At 41.4% G+C, this 22,599-nt stretch overlaps 2 protein-coding genes across 2 annotated transcripts in view; both read left to right on the forward strand.

Moving 5' to 3' along the window:
- On the forward strand, positions 1-20,000 carry LOC115897557 (E3 ubiquitin-protein ligase HERC2-like). Its single transcript, XM_030930813.1, is given in 18 exon segments — positions 1-137; positions 711-808; positions 1,051-1,169; positions 1,171-1,308; positions 1,580-1,603; positions 1,606-1,714; positions 1,822-1,949; positions 2,042-2,235; positions 4,388-4,389; positions 4,825-4,958; positions 5,506-5,679; positions 5,757-5,803; positions 5,805-5,885; positions 6,003-6,154; positions 6,760-6,951; positions 17,552-17,695; positions 19,404-19,494; positions 19,778-20,000. Coding segments are annotated over 18 exon segments (2,187 nt in total).
- The window catches only part of LOC115897734 (E3 ubiquitin-protein ligase HERC2-like), a 21,030-nt gene continuing 18,371 nt past the window's right edge, over positions 19,941-22,599 (forward strand). Inside the window, exons 1-5 of the mRNA XM_030931686.1 lie at positions 19,941-19,955; positions 20,137-20,218; positions 20,307-20,476; positions 21,250-21,394; positions 22,281-22,506. Coding sequence (XP_030787546.1) covers positions 20,213-20,218; positions 20,307-20,476; positions 21,250-21,394; positions 22,281-22,506 — 547 coding nt within the window. The 5' untranslated portion in view covers positions 19,941-19,955; positions 20,137-20,212. The remainder of the gene's footprint in view (positions 19,956-20,136; positions 20,219-20,306; positions 20,477-21,249; positions 21,395-22,280; positions 22,507-22,599) is intronic.

A 22,599-nucleotide genomic window follows, 5' to 3' on the forward strand; every position in this document is an offset into this window, starting at 1 on the left:
ATGGGCCCTGGCAGGTGGGTCCGATCCACAGGAGGATCAGAGGCTTATCTTGGAGCAGTAAGGAGGGGCTGTCCTGTGCTTAAAGAGGGGGCCAGGGAGAGTCGGCACTGGATTTGTGTTTCAGAAGAACGCATGTGGTGGGTTGGGGAATGATCCTGAGTGCTCTAAAATCTAAGTGTCCGGTAAAAGAACACTAAGTGCATCCGCACTTTGATGGCTTGGATTTGGAGCAGTATTTGAGAACACAGATCGTTAATAGAGATCTGTAGTGGTGCACATACTAATTTTGTGTGTTTGTGCTGCTCCCTCAAGTTACCGTAGGCAGTTGTAATTAACATTCGCACTGGCTGATCCCATGCCTTGCACTACGCACAGGTCTCCTTTCCAGTCCATTAGCCCTCCCATCTCTAAGGATCTATCCTTCATTAAAGATTGTGTGTGTTAAATATTTTCTTCTTTTCATTCCTTTATAAGTGGTCTAGGAATACATAGCCTACCCTGAGGATGTAATTCTTTGTAGAAACCCTTCAGATGTGCGGTTCCCTGCCTGGATACTCAGCGTCTTGGTCTTATTCCCCATCTTAGCTCAGTTATTGCTTCCACAAGTCCCTTACTGACCCTCAGAACAGCAGTGGTCTGTCTTCCAGTCTCCCTGGTACCCCCACAGTCATCCATTGCACACAGTTTCGGACTTGAAATCCTGTGATTAGTTGTGTCAGCGGTGCCCTTTGCTGCCCTCCCTGTTACAATGTGCAACTCAGTCTTCACACGGTATCTGTGGAACCCGGCAGCTGCAGGCAGAGCACAGGTATCCAGTGAATGTTGGGCTGGGACTAAGATCCTGAGTTCCAGTGCCATGCCTGAGGTGTGTGGAATCACCAGGAAGTGTGTTCACATAGATAGAGCAATTATAAGTCAACCCGTGTAAACATGTTAGGTGGAGCTCTTTCATATGAATGACGCTGAATTTCACCTTCTAAATTGAGTGATCAGTTGAGCATCTTTTCTTTTTTCTTTTTTTTAGTATTTATTTTGAGTTGTGCACTTGAGTTTCTCTTTCATGTTTGCGTGTGCATTTTCTAGAGTGGCTTCAGTCATCCATCTTCTCTGGAGGCTTGCAGACTAGCCAGATCCACTACAGCTCCAATGAGGAGAAAGATGACCACTGCAGAGAAAGATGAGGACTGTGCAGGGGGCACACCTGCCAGCAAATCTCGACTCTGCTCCCACAGACGGGCCCTGGGGGACCATTCCCAGGCATTTCTGCAAGCCATTGCAGACAATAACATTCAGGATCACAATGTGAAGGTGAGCTAGGCCTCCCCCCACTGCCACCTCAGTGCTCTGTTTATCTGAGGACTTTGACACAGGAATACTTATGTGCTCTTTGGTTAACATAGCACAGGCGTTGTTTCATGTATTATTTGGAGGGTTTTGAGGTGAGAACCTGATTCTGTTAACATGCTAGTGAGGCTTCAGAAGCATTACTGATTGCAAGTGTGTCAGAAGCTGTGGCATGTTTAAGATTTGTGAAGACTCTGGGCGGCCCTGAGGTTACCTCCAGCTGTTTCTGTTGCAGGACTTTTTGTGTCAAATAGAAAGGTGTACTGTAGGCAGTGCCATTTGACCACACCGATCACGTTTCCGCCTGAGCATCCCGTGGAAGAGGTCGGTCGCTTGCTGTTATGTTGCCTCTTAAAACATGAAGATTTAGGTATGGAGCTCAGTATCTGTGTACTTTAGCTACACTGCAGATTCCTCGACTAACCTGCAGTATATATTCATTCCTTCCCTGCCCTTCTTTTAAATGTCTTTTTACAGGTCATGTGGCATTATCTTTAGTTCATGCAGGTGCACTTGGTATTGAGCAAGTAAAGCACAGAACGTTGCCTAAGTCAGTGGTGGATGTTTGTAGAGTTGTCTACCAAGCAAAATGTTCGCTCATTAAGGTGACAGATTTTAATTCTTCTTATTCTGTGCCTTGCAGACAGTGGCTGAAATATTTGTAGTTAAAGTTGTCTTTTCCTGGTTAACTTTGCAGACTCATCAAGAACAGGGCCGTTCTTACAAGGAGGTCTGCGCCCCTGTCATCGAGCGTTTGAGATTCCTCTTTAATGAATTGAGACCTGCTGTTTGTAATGACCTCTCTATAATGTCTAAGTTTAAATTGTTAAGTTCTTTGCCCCGTTGGAGGAGGATAGCTCAGAAGATAATTCGAGAACGAAGGAAAAAGAGGTAAGAATGTAAAAGGACAGAAGATACTGTTAAAGCGTGTGCTTCACCCTGCCTCGTTGGATCTGTGATTTCAGAGTGAAGTTTCTCTCCTGTTGATTCCATGTGACGTTTCTACCTGCTGCCATCATTTTTATGTATAGTTATGATTAAATGCAGAAATCTCGCTTATTTTTCCAAGAGATCAATGAGGCAATTTAGGAATTGAGTGTGGTATGATTTGGTTACTAGTAAATTGATGTTGAAAACCTAAATAATCTTTACTAGATTGATGGGGACAAGGAAGTATTTTTATTTTATTAGTTGTCCTGGTAATGAGATATAATGGGAACATTTAAACTTACTGCCATTCTTCTAAAGAAATGTTTTTTGTTGGGAAATATTGAGTATTCTGATACATGGAGAATTAGAAAGGGAAGCTAAAAGAGTTACATTTTCCTGGAAGTGGCTATGTAAGGGTACAGAAAGGTCTTGTTGCATTAAATCCAAATTTGAGTAAAAATGCTTAGAAATTATAAAATAGTTTAGAATTTAGTCACTTGTGATTATAAATAAACGACAGAAATTTCTGATTATATTCTTTTTTTTTTCTTTTGAGACGCAGTCTTGCTCTGTCGCCAGGCTGGAGTGCAGTGGCACGATCTCAGCTCACTGCAACCTCCGCCTCCCAGGTTCAAGCGATTCCCCTGCCTTAGCCTTCCAAGTAGCTGGGATTATAGGCAAGTGCCACCACGCCCAGCTAATTTTTGTGTTTTAGTAGAGACAGGGTTTCACCATGTTGGCCGAGACGGTCGATCTCCTGACCTCATGATGTGCCTTCTTCGGCCTCCCAAAGTGTTGGCATTACAGGCGTGAGCCATCGCGCCCGGCCTCTGATCATATTCTTATGACTTATACTGATTTACTCTCAAACCTGCTTATTGAACAGTATTAATTACTGAGTTTCTGATGGGCATTTTGAACAATAAGCTTATGAAAGACTGAAGTGTTTTAGAAGCCATCTAAGTTAATTGTTCCTGAACAAACCCTACACCATAACAGCCTGTCTGCATCCAGTGAGTGCTCCGGATCAGGCAGTCACAGCAGTCACGCTGCTGCGATTCCTTTAACCCAGGCACGCAGGAACTCGGCGCGGGCCCAGAGACAGGCCTGTCTCAGCATGAGGGAGAGAGACTCCACCATTTGCCATCTCGTATCCGTGGGTTCTGAGCCCACACTGTCACTTTTAGAGTTTCTTGTGGGTTTATAGATTTATTATGTGTTGTTTCAAGCTGTTTTCTTTCTTTTTTTTTTTTGGAAATTAAGTAGCTTATAAAGATTAAGTGATTAATATTCCTGTTGCTGTGTCAGGGATCCCCGAGCCCTGTCTCAGGCTTGATGATTCACTAAAAGGACTCAGAAGAGCTGTTATACGGGTACATGGAGGGAAGTCCAGAGAAAACTAGGCACAAGCTTCTGGTGTTTCTCCCCACTGGCGTCGTTTGGCTGTGCTTCGCTCTCCCAGCAACAGTGTGTCACATCATGTGTGAAGAGTTGTTAACCAGGCCAGCGCACCTGAGCCTTGAGTCTAGAGTTTTTATTGGGGGCCAGTCACAAGCGCAGGCAGTGCACATGTGACTGACCTCAATTACTTAGACTCTGGTGCCTCAGCACAAAAACAGGTGGTCCCTCCAGAGTCACATCATTAGCATAATCTATCTGCCTGACTACTGCCACAAGGTCCTGGGTGTCAGGTATACCAAAAAACTTACCAGGTAGGATGTTCCAAGCACTCAGAGCTCAGCTCCTAGAAGAAGGACCAATCCGGAAGGGACAGACCTTCCTTGGGAATTTGCAGGGCTTGAGCAACCCCAGCCTGCTATGTTAGCTCTTTACTGCCCAGGTGTATTATCATGTTGCTTATTTTTTATATTATATGCTGAGGAGATTTAGACCAAAAATTTTAAAAGAGATAAAATATAGGGAGGAAATTCCACATATCACAATGAATTCAATTGATTTAGTTACACACTAACAACCACTGAACTGGACCAGGGTGGACAAGCCAGGAACTGTGGGCCAAATTCCACCTCTTGTTTGCTTTGTGTTGGCCAGGTACTAAGACCTTTTTTTTTTTTTTTTTTTCAGTTTGAAATTGTTTTTTAAAAATTAGAAGAAGTATATTATTTTTGACACATGAAAATTACATGAAGTTAAAATTGTACCACCATAAATAAAGTGTTATGGGAGCACAGCCACACCTGTGTTTTATTTGTGGTTACTTTTTGTGCTACAGCAGTAGAGTTGAGTATTTGCAATAGACTGCATGGCCTGAAAGACTCAAATGTTCACTCTCTGGCACTTGAGGAAGAGCTCACTGGCCGCTGGGCTTCCCCGGCTTCGGGGCTTCTCCCCTTGTCGCACTCTCAGTTTGTCTTTTTGTTCTGCCGTGGTGATCATTTCACTTTTGTGGTTTGAGCATTGCAATTTATAATGTTGTTCACATGTTTGTTTGAATGAAATATTTGTCCTTCATGCAAATCTAAATATTTCTTAATTTAAAATTATATTTAAGTGTATGATTTTTATAGAAAATGATGTTTTAAAATACAGTTCCTAAGAAGCCAGAATCTACGGATGATGAAAAAAATATTGGAAACGAAGAGAGTGATTTAGAAGAAGCTTGCATTTTGCCTCATAGTCCAATAAATGTGGACAAGAGACCCATTGCAATTAAATCACCCAAGGTGCAGTATTTTCTGTGATTCTGAGGTTAGCTGAATAGAGTCATAGCACGTAGCAAAGGAATCCCCAAGTCTTGTACCTCTGTACCTGAGCATCTGGAGGGAGGGACGGGTGGTTGTTAGAAATACAGCCCCAGGGATGCTTCATGAACTTGACTTATGATGTCCTGGTCAGAGCTGTAGCTGGAGAAGGGTTTCCTTTTATTTTTGGTACTAGATTGTGTCATTAATTATTCACCATTCATTCCTTAGCTATATTCTTTGTTCCAGAAACAGTGCTGGGCACTATGGTTATTAATATGAACCATAACTTAATTTTGTATGCCAAGCTAGCCTGTTCCAACATATATTAGTATAGAGATTATAAATTCACTTATAAGTATATTTATGGCATAGTTTTAAAACCATGTATTAGTTACTAAATTTAACATATTTTAACCAATTTAAACCTGTGAGCATTATTTATTTATATTTTACTTGAATAACTTTTAGAGCACAGTTTAATATTAAATAGGATAGACTAATGATGAAAACTGTTTTCCTTTGTTAGGACAAATGGCAGCCGCTGTTGAATACTGTTACAGGTGTTCACAAATACAAGTGGTTGAAGCAGAATGTTCAGGGTCTTTATCCGCAGTCTCCCCTCCTCAGTACAATTGCTGAATTTGCCCTTAAAGAAGAGCCAGTGGATGTGGAAAAAATGAGAAAGTGCCTACTAAAACAGGTAAAATTTGAAGAGAAATGCTCCTGTGCATTGGGTAGTGTATATAACACTTAACTGTATGCATTGATATTTTGCAGTTGGAGAGAGCAGAGGTTCGCCTGGAAGGGATAGATACAATTTTAAAGCAAGAATTTCTTACTTCCATCTGTGCAGTACGTAATGTTTTGTGGATGGCAAAGACTTATTCCTGAGGGAATCGATATAGGGTAAAACGTTATCCTATTTTTTTCATAATTAAGGAAGCTGTGGCAACAAAATGTTGTTCTGTAGTAGTTAGAAGTCTGGCAGTGTCCCGAGTCAAATTCTTTATCTTTATTTGAAAGGGAACCTCTTACTGATTGTTTAAAGGATGTTGATTTGATCCCCCCTTTTAATCGGATGCTGCTGGAAGTCACCTTTGGCAAGCTGTATGCTTGGGCTGTTCAGAACATTCGAAATGTTTTGATGGATGCCAATGCCAAATTTAAAGAGCTTGGTGAGTCAACAATTGCATCAATGTTATTTTATATTTTGGCTTTACTTATGTGTTGTGGAAACTTGCAAATGCCAATTTTTGCTTTTGAGAAGACTTTAATAACTTTGTACTTTGTACTTATATTTCAGCTTTCTCAGATTTTAAACAAAACTTTAAAATTTAGCAGGAGACACAATGTTGAAGTACTCTAGTATAACATTTTTACATTTTGACATTTTTATGTGTATCACCACATACCCTAAAGTGTCTGTGTCCTATATTAATATTATTTCCTGGATAGTTTGAGCATCTACAGAGAGTTGATTGGATTGGTTTTGTGGATGAAAAGCGAGACATAACTTTCATATTTGAAATGGAAGGAATGGAATAGGGCACTGGGGTATTCGGAGAGCAACATGCCAAGTCCTGTAGACAGATGGAACGACCTGTGCTTGGAGTGCAGGGGATAGGCTCATCGTGCAGCATGACAGAGCTGCCCACTCTGTGGAAATCCACTGAAAAATAGTCAGATGTTTAAAGTAATCGCCAATGTTTTCTGCATTACGTTTATTCTTGTATCTCGTATCCATGCACAAGAAATGTAAGTAGGTGCCAATGCTTATTAGGTATCCAGCTGGTTCCCCTGCAAACCATTACCAATGAGAACCCGTCAGGACCGAGCCTGGGGACCATCCCACAAGCCTGCTTCCTCCTGGTGATGCTCAGCATGCTCACCCTGCAGCACGGCGCAAACAACCTCGACCTCCTGCTCAATTCCAGCACACTGGCCCTCACGCAGACGGCACTGCGCCTGATTGGTAGGTCTGCACCGGCTTGAGAGCCTTTGGGAAAACATCAAGATTTTGCTTTGATTCCTTTTTTTTTTTTTTTTTTTAACTTTTTGTAAATTATGGTAAGATACAAATAGCAGAAAGTGTACCATTTTAACGTCGCAATTCAGCGGTATTAAATACATTCACACTTTTCTAGAGTCATCACCACCGTCTAGTTGTAGAATTTTTTCAGCACTATAAATGCACCCCATTTAGCAATCAGTCCTGATTCCCCTGCCCTCCAGCCTCTGGGAGTCACAAATCTGCTTTCTCTGTCTATGGATTTGCATATCCTGGATATTTTATATAAATGGAATCATACCAGTTGTGGCCTTTGTGTCTGGGTTATTTCATATCAGTACTTTATTTTTATTGCTGAAAAAGATTTCCTTGTATGAATATATAACATTTTGTTTATTCATTGATCTGTTGATGGACATTTGGGTTGGTTTTGCCTTTTGACTTTTGTGAATAGTGCTGCTAAGAACATTTATATACAAATACTTGTTTGAACACTTGTTTCTAGTTCTTTTGATTATACGCCTAGGACTGGAATTACAGGGTCATATGGTACAACTATGTATAACTTACTAAGAAACTACCAAACTTTTCCACAGTGTGATATCATTTTACATTCCCACCACCAGTGGACAGGATTCCAGGGTTCCAGGGTTCCAGTTTCTCTACTTCCCTGCCAACACCAACACTATTTTTTTGGGATTTCTTTTTTTTTTTTTTTTTTTTTTGGATTAAGACCATCCAGGCCGGGCGCGGTGGCTCAAGCCTGTAATCCCAGTACTTTGGGAGGCCGAGACGGGCGGATCACGAGGTCAGGAGATCGAGACCATCCTGGCTAACACAGTGAAACCCCGTCTCTACTAAAAAATACAAAAAAACTAGCCGGGCGAGGTGGCGGGCGCCTGTAGTCCCAGCTACTCTGGAGGCTGAGGCAGGAGAATGGCGTAAACCCGGGAGGCGGAGCTTGCAGTGAGCTGAGAACCGGCCACTGCACTCCAGCCCGGGCGACAGAGCGAGACTCCGTCTCAAAAAAAAAAAAAAAAAAAAAAAAAAAAAAACCATCCTACTGGGTGTGAAGTGGCATCTCATTGTGATTTTGATCTGCATTTCACTGATGATGAATGATATTGAGCTTCTTTACATGTTTGCGCTTGTTGGCCTTTGTATATCTTCTTTGGAGAAGTGTCTATTCAAGTCCCTTTCTCCTTATTTTTTATTTTATTTTTTTGAGACAGAGTCTCACTGTGTCGCCCAGGCTGGAGTGCAGTGGCACAATCTTGGCTCACTGCAACCTCTACCTCCCGGGTTCAAGTGATTCTCATGCCTCAGCCTCCCAAGTAGCTGGGATTATAGTCACACACCACCACACCTGGCTAATTTTTGTATTTTTAGTAGAGATGGGGTTTCGCCATGTTGGCCAGGCTGGTCTCGAACTCATGACCTCAGGTGATCTGCCCGCCTCGGCCTCCCAAAGTGCTGGGATTACAGGCCTGAGCCACTGCACCCAGCCCCTTTGTCCTTTTTAAATAGGGTTGTTTGTCATCTTTTGTTGTACCAATAAATGCACTATATAAGTGTACCAAACATTTAAAGAAGAATTAACACCAGTTCTCAGACTCTTTAAAAATTTTGTGTATCCTAGACCTTCACAGATCTGTAGACCTTTATCAGATATATAATTTGAGGATATTTTCTCCTGTTCTCTGGATTGTATTTCCTTTGATACAGAAGTTTTTTATTTTGATGAAGTTCAGTTTATCTGTTTTTCTTTTGTCATCTGTGCTTTTGATATCATATCCAAAAAGCCATTTCCAAATACAAGATTGATGAAGATTATCCTCATGTTTTCTTCTGTAAGTTTTATAGTTTTAGCTCTTATATTTAGATCGTTGGTCCATTTTTAGGTAATTTTTTTTACACCGTGTGAGGTAAGAGTCTAACCTTTTTCTTTTGGTTATCTGATTGTTTCCATACCACTTGTTGAGGACTGTTCTTCCCTGAAGTTCTCGGTACCCTTGGCAAAAATCAGTTGGCTGTAGGTATTTAGATTTACTTCTGGACTCTCAATTACATGATCACATTCTATATGTCGATAATTATGTGGGTACCACACTGTTTTGAACATCGTAGTTTTGTACTGTTTTAGCATTGAGAAGTGTGTTTTCTTTCTCAAGATTATTTTGGCTTCTTTGGGTCCCTTGCATTTTCATAGGAACATCAAGGCTGGCTTTTCCATATCTGCAAAAAAGACCATTGGGATTTTTGCTAGGGACTGAATCTGTAGATTGTTTTGGGGAATAGTGCCATCTTAGCAATGTTAACATCCATTCTCTGAACGTGGAATGTCTTTCCATTTATTTCTGTCCTCTTTAATTTCTTTCAGCAATATTTTATTGTTTTACAGTTATCAGGGTAGTAATGGCCTCATAGAATGAACTAGGTAGTGTTCCCATGTATTCTGTTTTTAGAAGAGTTTGAGGTGTCAATTTTGCTTTAAATGTTTGGTAGAGTTGACCAGCTAAGCTTTTCTTTGTTGAAAGATATTTGATTACCGATTCAATATCTTCACTGGTTATGGGTCTTCTCAGGTTTTCTATTTCTTCTGGAGTCATTTCGGGTAATTTATGTTTCTAGGAATTTGTTCATTTTATCTAGGCTATTTTATTTGTTGGCATACAGTTGTTCACAGTGTTCTTTTACAATCTTTTTTATTTTTATGTTGGTAGTGCTGTCTCCACTTACATTTCTGATGTTAGTTATTTGAGGACAGAAATAAATGGAAAGTTAGAAAATTGGCTTTGGATTCTGTCCTGTTTTATTTCAGAAACTTTGTGTAGAAGTTGAAAAGAAAATAGTATCTATAACATTACCTTATCTAGAATATGTGTTATACTATATGCTATAGTTCAAACTGATTGCGTCTATAGATACTAATAGGGACAGTACCAGTTCACTTAAATAAGGAAGTCAGTGGGATTTTTAATAAAAGGATTATAGATTAGCATTTTCTTACTCAGTAGCTACTAAAATGAATTGGGCAAAATTTTTTGTATTTTTAGTAGAGACAGGGTTTCACCGTATTAGCCAGGATGGTCTTGATCTCCTGACCTTGTGATGCATCCACCTTGGCCTCCCAAAGTGCTGGGATTCCAGGCGTGAGCCACCGCACCCGGCCGTAAAATTATTAGTACATATATTGTATATGTGGAATAACCAAAAATGTTTTGAGCGTTACTTATTCATCAAATTTTTATGTAATTGAATATATTGTCAAAAGAAAAGCTAGGTATTTGATTGTAATGGGTTTTTTTTCTGGTAAGATCGTATTAATTAGCCAATAACTTCAGAATGAGTCAGTGGCCCAGGCAGTCTCGTACAGGCTGGCACCCAACTGGGACGTTCCCACATTGACCATGTACAGCTGGCCTCCACCCTGGCTGATTGATACTTACATGGTGCCAGACATTAAGTATCTTGAATATCAGTTCTGGTTTCCCATACATACATACATGTGTGTATGGGAAATACATATCTATTTTGAGATAGGATCTCACTCTGTCACCAGGCTGGAGTGCAGTGATATGATCTCAGTTCACTGCAATCTCTGCCTCCCAGGTTCAAGTGATTCTCCCACCTCAGTCTCCCAAGTAGCTGGGATTACAGGTGTGTGCTACCACACCTGGCTAATTTTTTGCTTTTTTTTTTTTTTTTTTTTTTTTTTTTTTTTTGTAGAGATGGGGTTTTACCATGTTGCCCAGGCTGGTCTCCCAATTCCTGGGCTCAAGGGATCTGTCCACCTCGGCCTCCCAAAATGCTAGGATTACAGGTGTGAGCTACCATGCCTGGCCCTCATACATATTTTTAAGTAAAAATGTGTCACAAGACATTTCAATATTTTGTGCATATGCTTGCTCACCTGTGCCTGGTATTAGATGAAAGAGTTTTTCACTTTTATTCCAAAACGTGAAATTTGGAACCCTGAAAGTAAATATTTATTAGTATATAATGTGTGAAAAAAGTGATACCTGTCTAGAAGCCAGTCTCTGGTGCCTTTGGGCATCTATCCTAGCTTATAAAAATAGAGCAAAAGCAAACAAAAAGGTGAAAACCCCAAATACAGAAGAAGCAATTTCTCGGCACCAGTCATCAGACTATCAGCCAAGAAAATCTAACACTGGCCTGTATACTTTTTTGAAGTTGCAAGAATTGGAGCGTTTTGGATGCTGTAGATTAAACTTCTAACCTGCTGGGTGTGGTGGCTCCTACCTATAATCCCAGCACTTTAGGAGGCTGAGCAGGGAGGATCACTGGAGCCCAGGAGTTCAAGAGCAGCCTTGACGATATAGTCTCTACAAAAAATGCAAAAATTAGTTGGGCATGGTGGTGCATACCTATAGTCCCAGCTATTCGGGAGGCTGAGGTGGAAGGATTGCTTGAGCCTGGGAGGTTGAAGCTACAGTGAACTGGGATTATGCCACTGCATTCCAGCCTGAGTGACAGAGCATGACCCTGTCTCAAAAAAAACAAAAAATAAACTCCTAACCTGTCGAGGGCAGCTCATTAAATAGATGAGCAAGGTGGAAGGAGCAAGTCCTCTAGGAAGGAAAGGAGACGAGAACTTTCAGCCCAGCTGGCCGATGATCGGGTGCTTCTGGCTGGTGTCCTGGGCAGAGGGTATAAAGGAAGAGAGAAGCATTAGGACATGTGTTTGTATTAAAGTACCTCCATGGTCATGTGGCCACATACTGTTTTATTCTTTCTGTGGGAAAATAATTGGCCAAACAGATGTCTAGATTTAGGGACATTGCTGCAAGGCCAGGCCCAGCGTTGCTCCTGAGGAGGTTTCTTGTGTCTCTGCAGTGCCATTTGTGGTAGCTGCGCATCTGTTTCCATGGCTTGGAATGATTCCCACATGTTCAAGTTGGTATTTAAGATGAAAGAGAATGTAGTGTATCATCGTTTTCCATCAAAAATAAGAGCTGAAATTAAGTGCTGGTATTAACAGGTAGCATGGTGGTATCTAGAAAATTTGACCCTCCAGAGCACTTACTCCTGTACATGCTTGAGGTTGTATTCTATTAAAGCAAAATTTTAAGAGTTTCTGAAAGTAACCATAAAATTTTGAATGCTTGAGGTTGCTTTTCTTTTTATTTTTTAAATGTTTTATGCTGAATAACCTCTATTTTCTTTCTTTTCTTTTCTTTTTTTTTTTTTTTTTTTTGTTTGGTTAGCCTCATTAGAAAGAAGTCTGCTGGGCTGGAATCGGCAGCTGCGATAAGAACCAAAGTGTTTGTGTGGGGTCTGAATGACAAGGACCAGCTGGGCGGGCTGAAAGGCTCCAAGGTACAGCCTGCTCCCTGGGACCCAGCAGGGCGGGGCACTGGGCAGCAGCCACACCTCGTGAAGTTTTTATAATAACTTTACGCTCTATATGTTGTACTGTTTCTTTACACGAACTAAAAGACATTACCAAATTACCCCTCAGAAGCGTCTCTCCTTGGAAAATTTCACTTTAGATATAATTGTCTTATTGCAGTCTTGTAAACTAGAAAATAAACTTTTGAAAAGATTTCACAAGTGCATAGACGAAAATTACAGACTATCAATAGATGTATCTTGCCTTCCCTACAATAAACATTTTTGACTATCATGAACAAAATAATGTGTAAAAAAGCCGTAGTGGCACACAGATGAGCAAGCTGTGGTCTCTGTCCTCCAGGTGCTTCGTGCCTGAGATTCTTCAGGGTAAAGTAGCTTGCACAGAGAGAGAAGGCTTTGTGAGCACAGAGAAACAAGCAGAATGCACATGTGTGCGCATACACACTTGCCTTATTCTTTGCAGGGTTTGTTGTGGGTGGAGAGCACCATGATTTCATTTACCTTGTCAGTAAACCATGAAGCATGTACGGGAAGCCGTGCCACAGCCTCTGTGTTCGCAACATCCTTCATCCCCTAGGTACTGGGATGAAAGGTTAATTTGTATTTTGAATTGCTTAGAAGAAAAAGACCATATTTTGAAAAAGAATAGGCGTAAGAAATGATGCATTTAAACTGGAGTTGAATTCGGCGTTCCTTATATTACTTAGTGTCTCCTGGCTGAGGAGCCACAAAGCAAATTCCTCTAAATTTTATTGCCCAGAGGCACTCTCTGTGTTCACATGAACTTAGGCTTCCTGTTACTTTCTGTGAGACATCGCATCATACATTTTCCTTATTGCCTGCCCTGTTGAGAAGCTGAGAAATAAAGTTAGAACTCATTCATTTGAACTCTTTCCTTTCAAGGTGCAATAATTTTTATCTGTATTGGAGCAGCCTTGAATTGGATTTGTGTTTCAATGCCCCTGAGCTTGGTTTGGGAAGCGGACAGTGGACAGTGAGCTGTGGGTGTCTCAGCTGTGGGAGTGCAGGGCTGTCCAGGGGTCCCTGAGGTCCAGGCCATTGGTGGGAGCCTATGACCTTGCTCACTGCCCTACATGGAGTTTTCACTTCAAGGACAGAGTCATCTTTCCACGGTTGTGATGAAAATCCTTTCTTCCACTGCAGTAGTGACTGTTTCACCCATGGAATCATAAAGGGTTTTTTAGACAAAGGGCCTTAGGAATTTTAAATTAAATTACATCCATCTTGGGCTGAGACGATGGGGTTTTCTAAGTCTCAGGATACAAAATTAATGTGCAAAAATCACAAGCATTCTCATACACCAGTAACAGACAAGCAGAGAGCCAAGTCAGGAATGAACTTCCATTCACAATTGCTTCAAAGAGAATAAAATACCTAGGAATCCAACTTACAAGGGATGTAAAGGACTTCTTCAAGGAGAACTACAAACCACTGCTCAGTGAAATAAAAGAGGACACAAACAAATGGAAGAACATACCATGCTCATGGATAGGAAGAATCAATATCGTGAAAATGGCCATACTGCCCAAGGTTATTTATAGATTCAATGCCATCCCCATCAAGCTACCAATGAGTTTCTTCATAGAATTGGAAAAAACTGCTTTAAAGTTCATATGGAACCAAAAAAGAGCCCGCATTGCCAAGACAATCCTAAGTCAAAAGGACAAAGCTGGAGGCATCACGCTACCTGACTTCAAACTATACTACAAGGCTACAGTAACCAAAACAGCATGGTACTGGTACCAAAACAGAGCTATAGACCAATGGAACAGAACAGAGTCCTCAGAAATAATACCACACATCTACAGCCATCTGATCTTTGACAAACCTGAGAGAAACAAGAAATGGGGAAAGGATTCCCTATTTAATAAATGGTGCTGGGAAAATTGGCTAGCCATAAGTAGAAAGCTGAAACTGGATCCTTTCCTTACTCCTTATACGAAGATTAATTCAAGATGGATTAGAGACTTAAATGTTAGACCTAATACCATAAAAATCCTAGAAGAAAATCTAGGTAGTACCATTCAGGACATAGGCATGGGCAAGGACTTCATGTCTAAAACACCAAAAGCAACGGCAGCAAAAGCCAAAATTGACAAATGGGATCTAATTAAACTAAAGAGCTTCTGCACAGCAAAAGAAACTACCATCAGAGTGAACAGGCAACCTACAGAATGGGAGAAAATTTTTGCAATCTACTCATCTGACAAAGGGCTAATATCCAGAATCTACAAAGAACTCAAACAAATATACAAGAAAAAAACAACCCCATCCAAAAGTGGGGAAAGGATATGAACAGACATTTCTCAAAAGAAGACATTCATACAGCCAACAGACACATGAAAAAATGCTCATCATCACTTGCCATCAGAGAAATGCAAATCAAAACCATAATGAGATACCATCTCACATCAGCTAGAATGGCAATCATTAAAAAATCAGGAAACAACAGTTGTTGGAGAGGATGTGGAGAAATAGGAACACTTTTACACTGTTGGTGGGATTGTAAACTAGTTCAACCATTATGGAAAACAGTATGGCAATTCCTCAAGGATCTAGAACTAGATGTACCATATGACCCAGCCATCCCACTACTGGGTATATACCCAAAGGATTATAAATTATTCTACTACAAAGACACATGCACATGTATGTTTATTGCGGCACTATTCACAATAGCAAAGACTTGGAATCAACCCAATGTCCATCTGTGACAGACTGGATTAAGAAAATGTGGCACATATACACCATGGAATACTATGCAGCCATAAAAAAGGATGAGTTTGCGTCCTTTGTAGGGACATGGATGCAGCTGGAAACCATCATTCTTAGCAAACTATCACAAGAAGAGAAAACCAAACACCGCATGTTCTCACTCATAGGTGGGAACTGAACAATGAGATCACTTGGACTCGGGGAACATCACACACCGGGGCCTATCATGGGCAGGGGGGAGGGGGGAGGGATTGCCTTGGGGAGTTATACATGATATAAATGATGAATTGATGGGTGCTGACGAGTTGATGGGTGCAGCACACCAACATGGCACAAATATACATATGTAACAAACCTGCACGTTATGCACATGTACCCTAGAATTTAAAGTATAAAAAAAAAAAAATCCATGTTAAAAAAAAAATTACATCCATCTACAATGGGAAATTTAAGTATATAATTTCTTAGAGATGTCAGAGTCAGAATCAGAGAATGAGCAGGACATGACTTGAAATAAGATATAGTCTACAGGTGTGTGTTTTTATCTTTACATTATATGCATAGTCATCCCTCAGTATCCATGGGGGATTTGTTCCGGGACTTCCTGTGGATACCAAGATCTGTGGATGCTCAAGTCCCTGATAGGAAACAGTGTAGTGTTTGCATATAACCTATGCACACCCTCCCAAATACTGTATATCATCTTCAGGTTACCCAGAATACCTAATACAATGTAAATGGTATGTCAATAGTTGTTGTATTACATTGTTAAGGGAATAATGGCAACAAAAATATCTGTACATATTTAGTATAGGTACAATAAAAAATCTTTTCAGTCCATGGGTGGTTGAATTCATGGATATGGAACCTATGGATACAGAGGACCAACCGTATTTTATTTTTTACCTTCTATTATGGAAATGTTCAGATGTACCCAAATAGAGTGAATAACACGAACCCTTATGTCCCTGGTACCAGCTTCCGTAGTTACCAGCAGCTGCCTACGTTTTTCTGTCTCTGTCCTCTCATTCCCCCAACTGTGGTTTAAAGTAAATCACAGTGTATCATTTCATTTTTAAAACACTCTAGTGTGAATCTCCAAGGGATAAGCAACGCCTTTGGTTAATGTAACCATACATAGTAGTAGTACAGTCATGCGTTACTTAATGATGAGGATACATTCTGAGAAAGTTTTGGTAGGGTGATTTTGTCATTGTTGGAAAATGATAGAGTGTACTTAACACAAACGTAGATGGTGTAGCTTACTACACACTCAAGCTATATGGTATAGCCTGTTGCTCCTCCTAGTACAGTTACAACATGTAACTGTACTGAATATGGTAGGCAGTTGTAACTCAATGGCATTTGTGTATTTAAACATAGAAAAGGTACAGTAAAAATACAGTGTAAAAGATTAAACATGGAACACCTGCATAGGGTACTTAACCATGAATAATGGAGTTTGCAGGACTGGAAGTTGCTCTGGGTGAGTCAGTGCACATTACTATAGACTTTAGAAGCACTATATGCTTTAGGCTACTCTATAAAAAATATTTTTCCTTCTTTAATAATAAATTATTTGTAACTTGTGAACTTTTCACTTTTTAAAAAACTTTTTGACTCATGATAATACTTAGCTTAAAACACAAACACAGCTCTGTGCAAAATGTTTTCTTTACATTCTTCTTTTTAAACTTTTTTGTTAAAAACTGAGACTTGAAAACACATACATTAGCTTACCTAGGATCATAGTGTTACTTCGCTTTCACCGCCACAAAGGAGCTAGCTGTCCTTTCCTGTGATGGCAGTGCTTTCTGGAATCCCTCCTGAAGTACCAGCTATAGGCTGTTTTACAGTTGGCTTAAAAAAAAAAAAAAAGTAGAAGGAATACACTCTAAAAGAATGATAGAAAGTATTGCATAGTGAATATATAGGCCAGTAGCAGTTGTCTGTTATCATTATGAGGTATTAGGAATTGTTGATATGTAGCTGGCAGCACAGAGGCTTGTTGACACAGCATCACCACAGACACATGAGGAACTGGTTGGACTGTGATGTTGTTATGGCCAGGACACCACTAGGCAGTAAGGATTTTTCAGCTCTATTATGATCTACTGGGACTGTCATCGTATATGTAGCCTGTGGTTGAGTGAAATGTTATGCAGTGCATGACTGTAATTCCTTGTATCATGTAATAAGGTAACATAATTTTAAACATGCAAGTAAAATTTTTTTTTTCTTAAAAATATTCTGTTCTAGATAAAGGTTCCTTCGTTCTCTGAGACACTGTCTGCTTTGAATGTGGTACAGGTGGCTGGTGGTTCTAAAAGTTTGTTTGCAGGTATGATTATTCTAATATTAAAAAATTTTTAAATTATGCTTGGCACCAAAAAACAGAAAAGTTTTTAATGTTGTGAAAAGTGAGTCCTCTCCTGGCTGTCGTTCCTTGCAGTGACTGTGGAAGGGAAGGTGTACGCCTGTGGAGAAGCCACGAATGGCCGGCTGGGGCTGGGCATTTCCAGCGGGACGGTGCCCATCCCACGGCAGACCACAGCTCTCAGCAGCTACGTGGTGAAGAAGGTGGCTGTTCACTCAGGTACAAACCAAGCACCAGCAGGCCTCTGTGGATCACCCTGTTGCTCCTGCTCCATTGTTAACCAAAGCCCTAATTGGTGTCCTTACATTCTTTCTTAAGTTTTTACTTAGTAGGAATAAAAATTGGATAATGTAAATCTCTAGGTGGTCTAGAATTTAGTTATTGCTGCCAAATCAAGTTCTTTGCCTAAAAGCAGGCTGTTTTTCTGAAAAAGAGTCTATAACTTACTTCAGATTCCCAAAAGTATCTATGAACCCAAGTAATGAGAAAGATCCTTTAAAAAAAAAACAGACCACTCTTTCAGTGTAGGGAGTGTTTATTTTGGAAACACTGTGCTAGGCCTCTGAGGAACGGAACTGAATTAGACACTAAGTTCTAATTCAGTTCATACCTTTGCTGAACAGGGCTCAGTGTCACCCGCGTAACAGGAAATCCAAATGATAGTGGCTTAAGCAATGCAGAGTTTTACTTTTCTCGTTTGTAAAAGTCCAGAGGTGGGGTCAGAGTCCATCCAGCAGGGCTGTGTCTATGAGGAGTGCTGGTCCTTTGTGTCCCCCTTTGTGGGAAGATAGTCTTAGACTAGCTCTGGCCTGCAGAGTCCAGGGCCAGGCCTGGCAGAAGAGGCAAGCGCCACACAGTGTGCCCTCCTACCCATGCAGCCGTCTCTCCAGAGCCCCTCCGAAGCCCCACTCATTTCACTCACCATCTCCTGGGGGAGAGGAGGCTGGGAAGTGGTGCTTAGCTGAGCACATTAACATGGGGGTTCTGGGCCGGGCGCGGTGGCTCAAGCCTGTAATCCCAGCACTTTGGGAGGCCGAGACGGGTGGATCACGAGGTCAGGAGTTCGAGACCATCCTGGCTAACATGGTGAAACCCCGTCTCTACTAAAAATACAAAAAACTAGCCGGGCGAGGTGGCGGGCGCCTGTAGTCCCAGCTACTCAGGAGGCTGAGGCAGGAGAATGGCGTAAACCCGGGAGGCGGAGCTTGCAGTGAGCTGAGATCCGGCCACTGCACTCCAGCCTGGGCGACAGAGCGAGACTTCGTCTCAAAAAAAAAAAAAAAAAAAAAAAAAAAAAAAAAAAAAACATGGGGGTTCTGCTGGTAAGGAAGGGAGAATGAGCGCTGGGGGATTACAAACACGGTCTGCTGTGATGTTCTCAAAGCCCAGGAGGTGGCAGGAACTCACTGTGTAGGAGTGGTCATGCCTTTAATCCTGAGGCAGGTTGTATGGACTTTGAGAACATTCCATGCTGGGGAAAAAGCATCAGTTGGCGTGTTTTGGGAAGAGTGAGTATAATGCTAATGCAAATGATTGAATAATTTCACTGTTGAGGTACAGTTCTCAAAAGCTTAAATTGACACTATTTTTACGTTTTGTCTAATCACAAATTATTTTTACTTTTTTCATCTAAATTTTGATTTTTCATGTATTTAACATAATAGGAACCCTATTAATAATCAGTATTATTTTGCCTCTTTGCAAATTCTTTCTAGAGTTAAATTTGTAGTTTAGTAAAAATTCACTTATTTGACACATATGTCCCAGAAAGCTTTCCTGCTAACTCCGCTGTTGATCCTGTTGAGTTACTCATTTATTCAGCTCACACTCATTGAGTGTGTGCTACATGCCAGGCAAAATAGGGAGCTATGCTGTGGGCTCTCAGTACCTTGCCCTTTGGCAATCCGCACATCTGTGCATGTTGCAGGTGGCCGGCACGCCACGGCTTTAACTGTCGATGGAGAAGTGTTTTCGTGGGGCGAAGGTGACGACGGAAAACTTGGACACTTCAGCAGAATGTAAGGGTACTTTCTTTAGTCTCATTTGCTAATAAGAAACTGTTATGGATACTCTTGAAAGTTATTTTGCAGAAAATTAGACTAGATTATGGAAATGGATCTTAAACAATTTTTTTTTTAACACGGTTGTTTGTGTTTTGGTCTCATCGGTTCTGCTTTAAGGTTTGATAGTTGATCTGTGTATCTTGTGTTGACTACATATGGATCAGTATAGATGTCTTTTTTCCTTCGTCTCTAAGAAGGGACGGATTGACTGTAGGGAGCTGATTTCTTCTTGTTGTAGGAACTGTGACAAGCCAAGGCTGATCGAGGCCCTGAAAACCAAGCCAATCCAGGATATCGCCTGTGGGAGCTCCCACAGCATGGCCCTCACATCCAGTGGAGAACTGTACACCTGGGGCCTCGGCGAGTATGGCCGGCTGGGACATGGGGATAATACGACCCAGCTAAAGCCCAAAATGGTGATTATACGCATTTTTGTTGCTTACAGAAAGCTTACCATCTGAAGATTTCAAGAGAAACTAAGCTTCGAGTCTAGGAAAGTTCATAAAGATGTGTGCATGGTTGGCTTTGTCTTTGGGAAATTCACTTGCTTTCTCCGTGCCTGTGCTTGATTCTGTTTTTAAATTTGTAATTGAGTAGGTGAAAGTCGTTCTCGGTCACAGAGTAATCCAGGTTGCATGTGGGAGTAGAGACGCACAGACCCTGGCTCTGACCGATGAAGGTGAGTGCCTGGCATGATTCTGTGCTCCTGGGTGGGTAAGAATGATATGAAACGTTGGCCTGAAGTATATGTATATTCTTAAACCTAGATTTGGTATTTTCCTGGGGTGATGGTGACTTTGGAAAATTGGGCCGAGGCGGAAGTGAAGGCTGTAACATTCCCCAGAACATTGAGAGACAATGGACAGGGGGTGTGCCAGATTGAGTGTGGAGCTCAGTTCTCCCTGGCGCTCACCAAGTCTGGAGTGGTGTGGACATGGTACGTAAACATCCTCCCTGTCATAGTGTGCGCGCTTGTGCAGGTGCATGCAGGGAACCTGGGCCTCACCCCAGGCCAACCCCGGCGTGATTGTGACCTGTCAGATTGTTGTTACTTATGCATGCATCTTTGTCCTTTAAAGGATATTGAGTTGGGATTAGTGACAATAGTACAAGAAGAAATTTCCCATTGTAACTGGGTCATTTTGAAAATACTAGAAAAATTTTAGGCCACTTACCTTTCCTGTTTGGGTGAGATTTATAGGAAAGATTTCTTCTGCTGAAGCCTAAGGATAAAATGAGAGCAAAATAACCTTCTGAATCCTTTGATCCTGAAAAAGTTAACATGTATTTCTTGTAAAAGCTTATTTTATTAATGTGCAAAAGAGCAGGTGCCCAGACTGGCCTTGAATGGTGTGTCAGGCCTTAGTGCCAGTGTCATGACCAGAGGCAGCTTGAGAAAGGTGTATACCAGATAGGACTTTGGATAGGTGTTTGCAGTAGTGTGTCTTATTTTCAGTCTCTTTATATGAAAACTTACAACAGTAACTTAAATATCGTAAAACATGTGTTAAAGTATTAAGGTTTTTCCTAGCTGACTTAATAAGTTAATTTGAATTAATGGTGTATGATTTTGAATGTAAGTTCAAAGACCCTGAGTACCGTGTGTGATGTCATTGAGCTGGCTGCGAAAGATGTGAGACTGAGTGTTTTCTTGTGTAGCATTGTCAGACCATAACGTATTGTAACACTCCACCATTGGCCTTCTCCCAGGGGAAAGGGGGATTACTTCAGGTTGGGCCATGGCTCTGACGTGCACGTGCGGAAACCGCAAGTGGTGGAAGGGCTGAGAGGGAAGAAGATCGTGCATGTGGCTGTCGGGGCCCTGCACTGCCTGGCGGTCACGGACTCGGGGCAGGTAAGGCTGCAGGTGGCCTGGGGGTGGCGTGCCATCCTGACTTGGGGGACTTGGGGGTCACGACATGGTGCTCGTCCTGTTGAAGTCGCAGCTGTTGATGAAATCAGCCGAGTCTTACTGCTTGAAGAACCATGAGGGCAGGACGCGTCCCTTTTGCCCACTGGTGTATCTGCCTGCTCGGGGTTGGGGGGCGGGGTCCTCAGAAAAGGCACGTTCCCATTCTGAAGTCTGCGTGAAAAGTGTGTGGAAAGATTGTTATTCTTGAAGATGCTCCTACGGCAAGGTATTAGCAAGACTTTCCTTTAGAGAATTGCTAACTGGCGAGGAGGGATCCATGCCTCATTTTAGAGACAGAGCTACTGCCTGACAAGTGTTACTGTCTCTTCTGCTTGTAGGAGCATATGCTATGACTGGCTTGTGGATATTCACTTTTAAATTTTATTTATGAAAGCAAAATTACCATTACTGTTTTTGAGTCAAAATGAATTATACTTTATAGTTCTACAAGGCCAAGAAGAACTTACTTGAAAAATGAGCATATTGTTTTTGGTCATTTTTCTTTGCAAAATACAAGGGAAAAAAATTATTGCACTTAGTTGAAGAGAGGAGCTTCTGTGTGTCTTGCAACAAAACAGAATTGGATTAATATTAAGAAAATACTCCTTTTATAGGTATTATCCAGCGTTTTCATGGTTAGATTTTCTTCAGAGTTGTCGTACACTGATGCCATTTTGTAAGATCGTGAAATGGTTTGTTTTCACCTTTAAGAACTCAATTCTTTCAATTACCGTGGCATACACGTTAAGCATTTTGAAGTAAAAATTACATTAAAGAAAATGTCCTGAAATGTTGAAAAATTATAAGTATTTTCCCCCCTCGTAAACAGGTGTATGCTTGGGGTGACAATGACCATGGCCAGCAGGGCAATGGCACGACCACGGTTAACAGGAAGCCCACACTCGTGCAAGGCTTAGAAGGCCAGAAGATCACGCGCGTGGCTTGTGGGTCATCCCACAGTGTGGCGTGGACAACCGTGGATGTGGCCACGCCCTCTGTCCACGAGCCCGTCCTCTTCCAGACTGCAAGAGACCCTTTAGGTGCTTCCTATTTAGGTAACACAGATTTGTGTCTTCTCTGAGATTTTTCTGTAGATTACAGCAACCTTACAGATTTATTTTATTGTGCCAACGCATTAGAGGTTGTAG

The sequence above is a fragment of the Rhinopithecus roxellana genome, chromosome 5, assembly GCF_007565055.1.
Source record: "Rhinopithecus roxellana isolate Shanxi Qingling chromosome 5, ASM756505v1, whole genome shotgun sequence".
NCBI classification, from domain to species: domain Eukaryota; kingdom Metazoa; phylum Chordata; class Mammalia; order Primates; family Cercopithecidae; genus Rhinopithecus; species Rhinopithecus roxellana.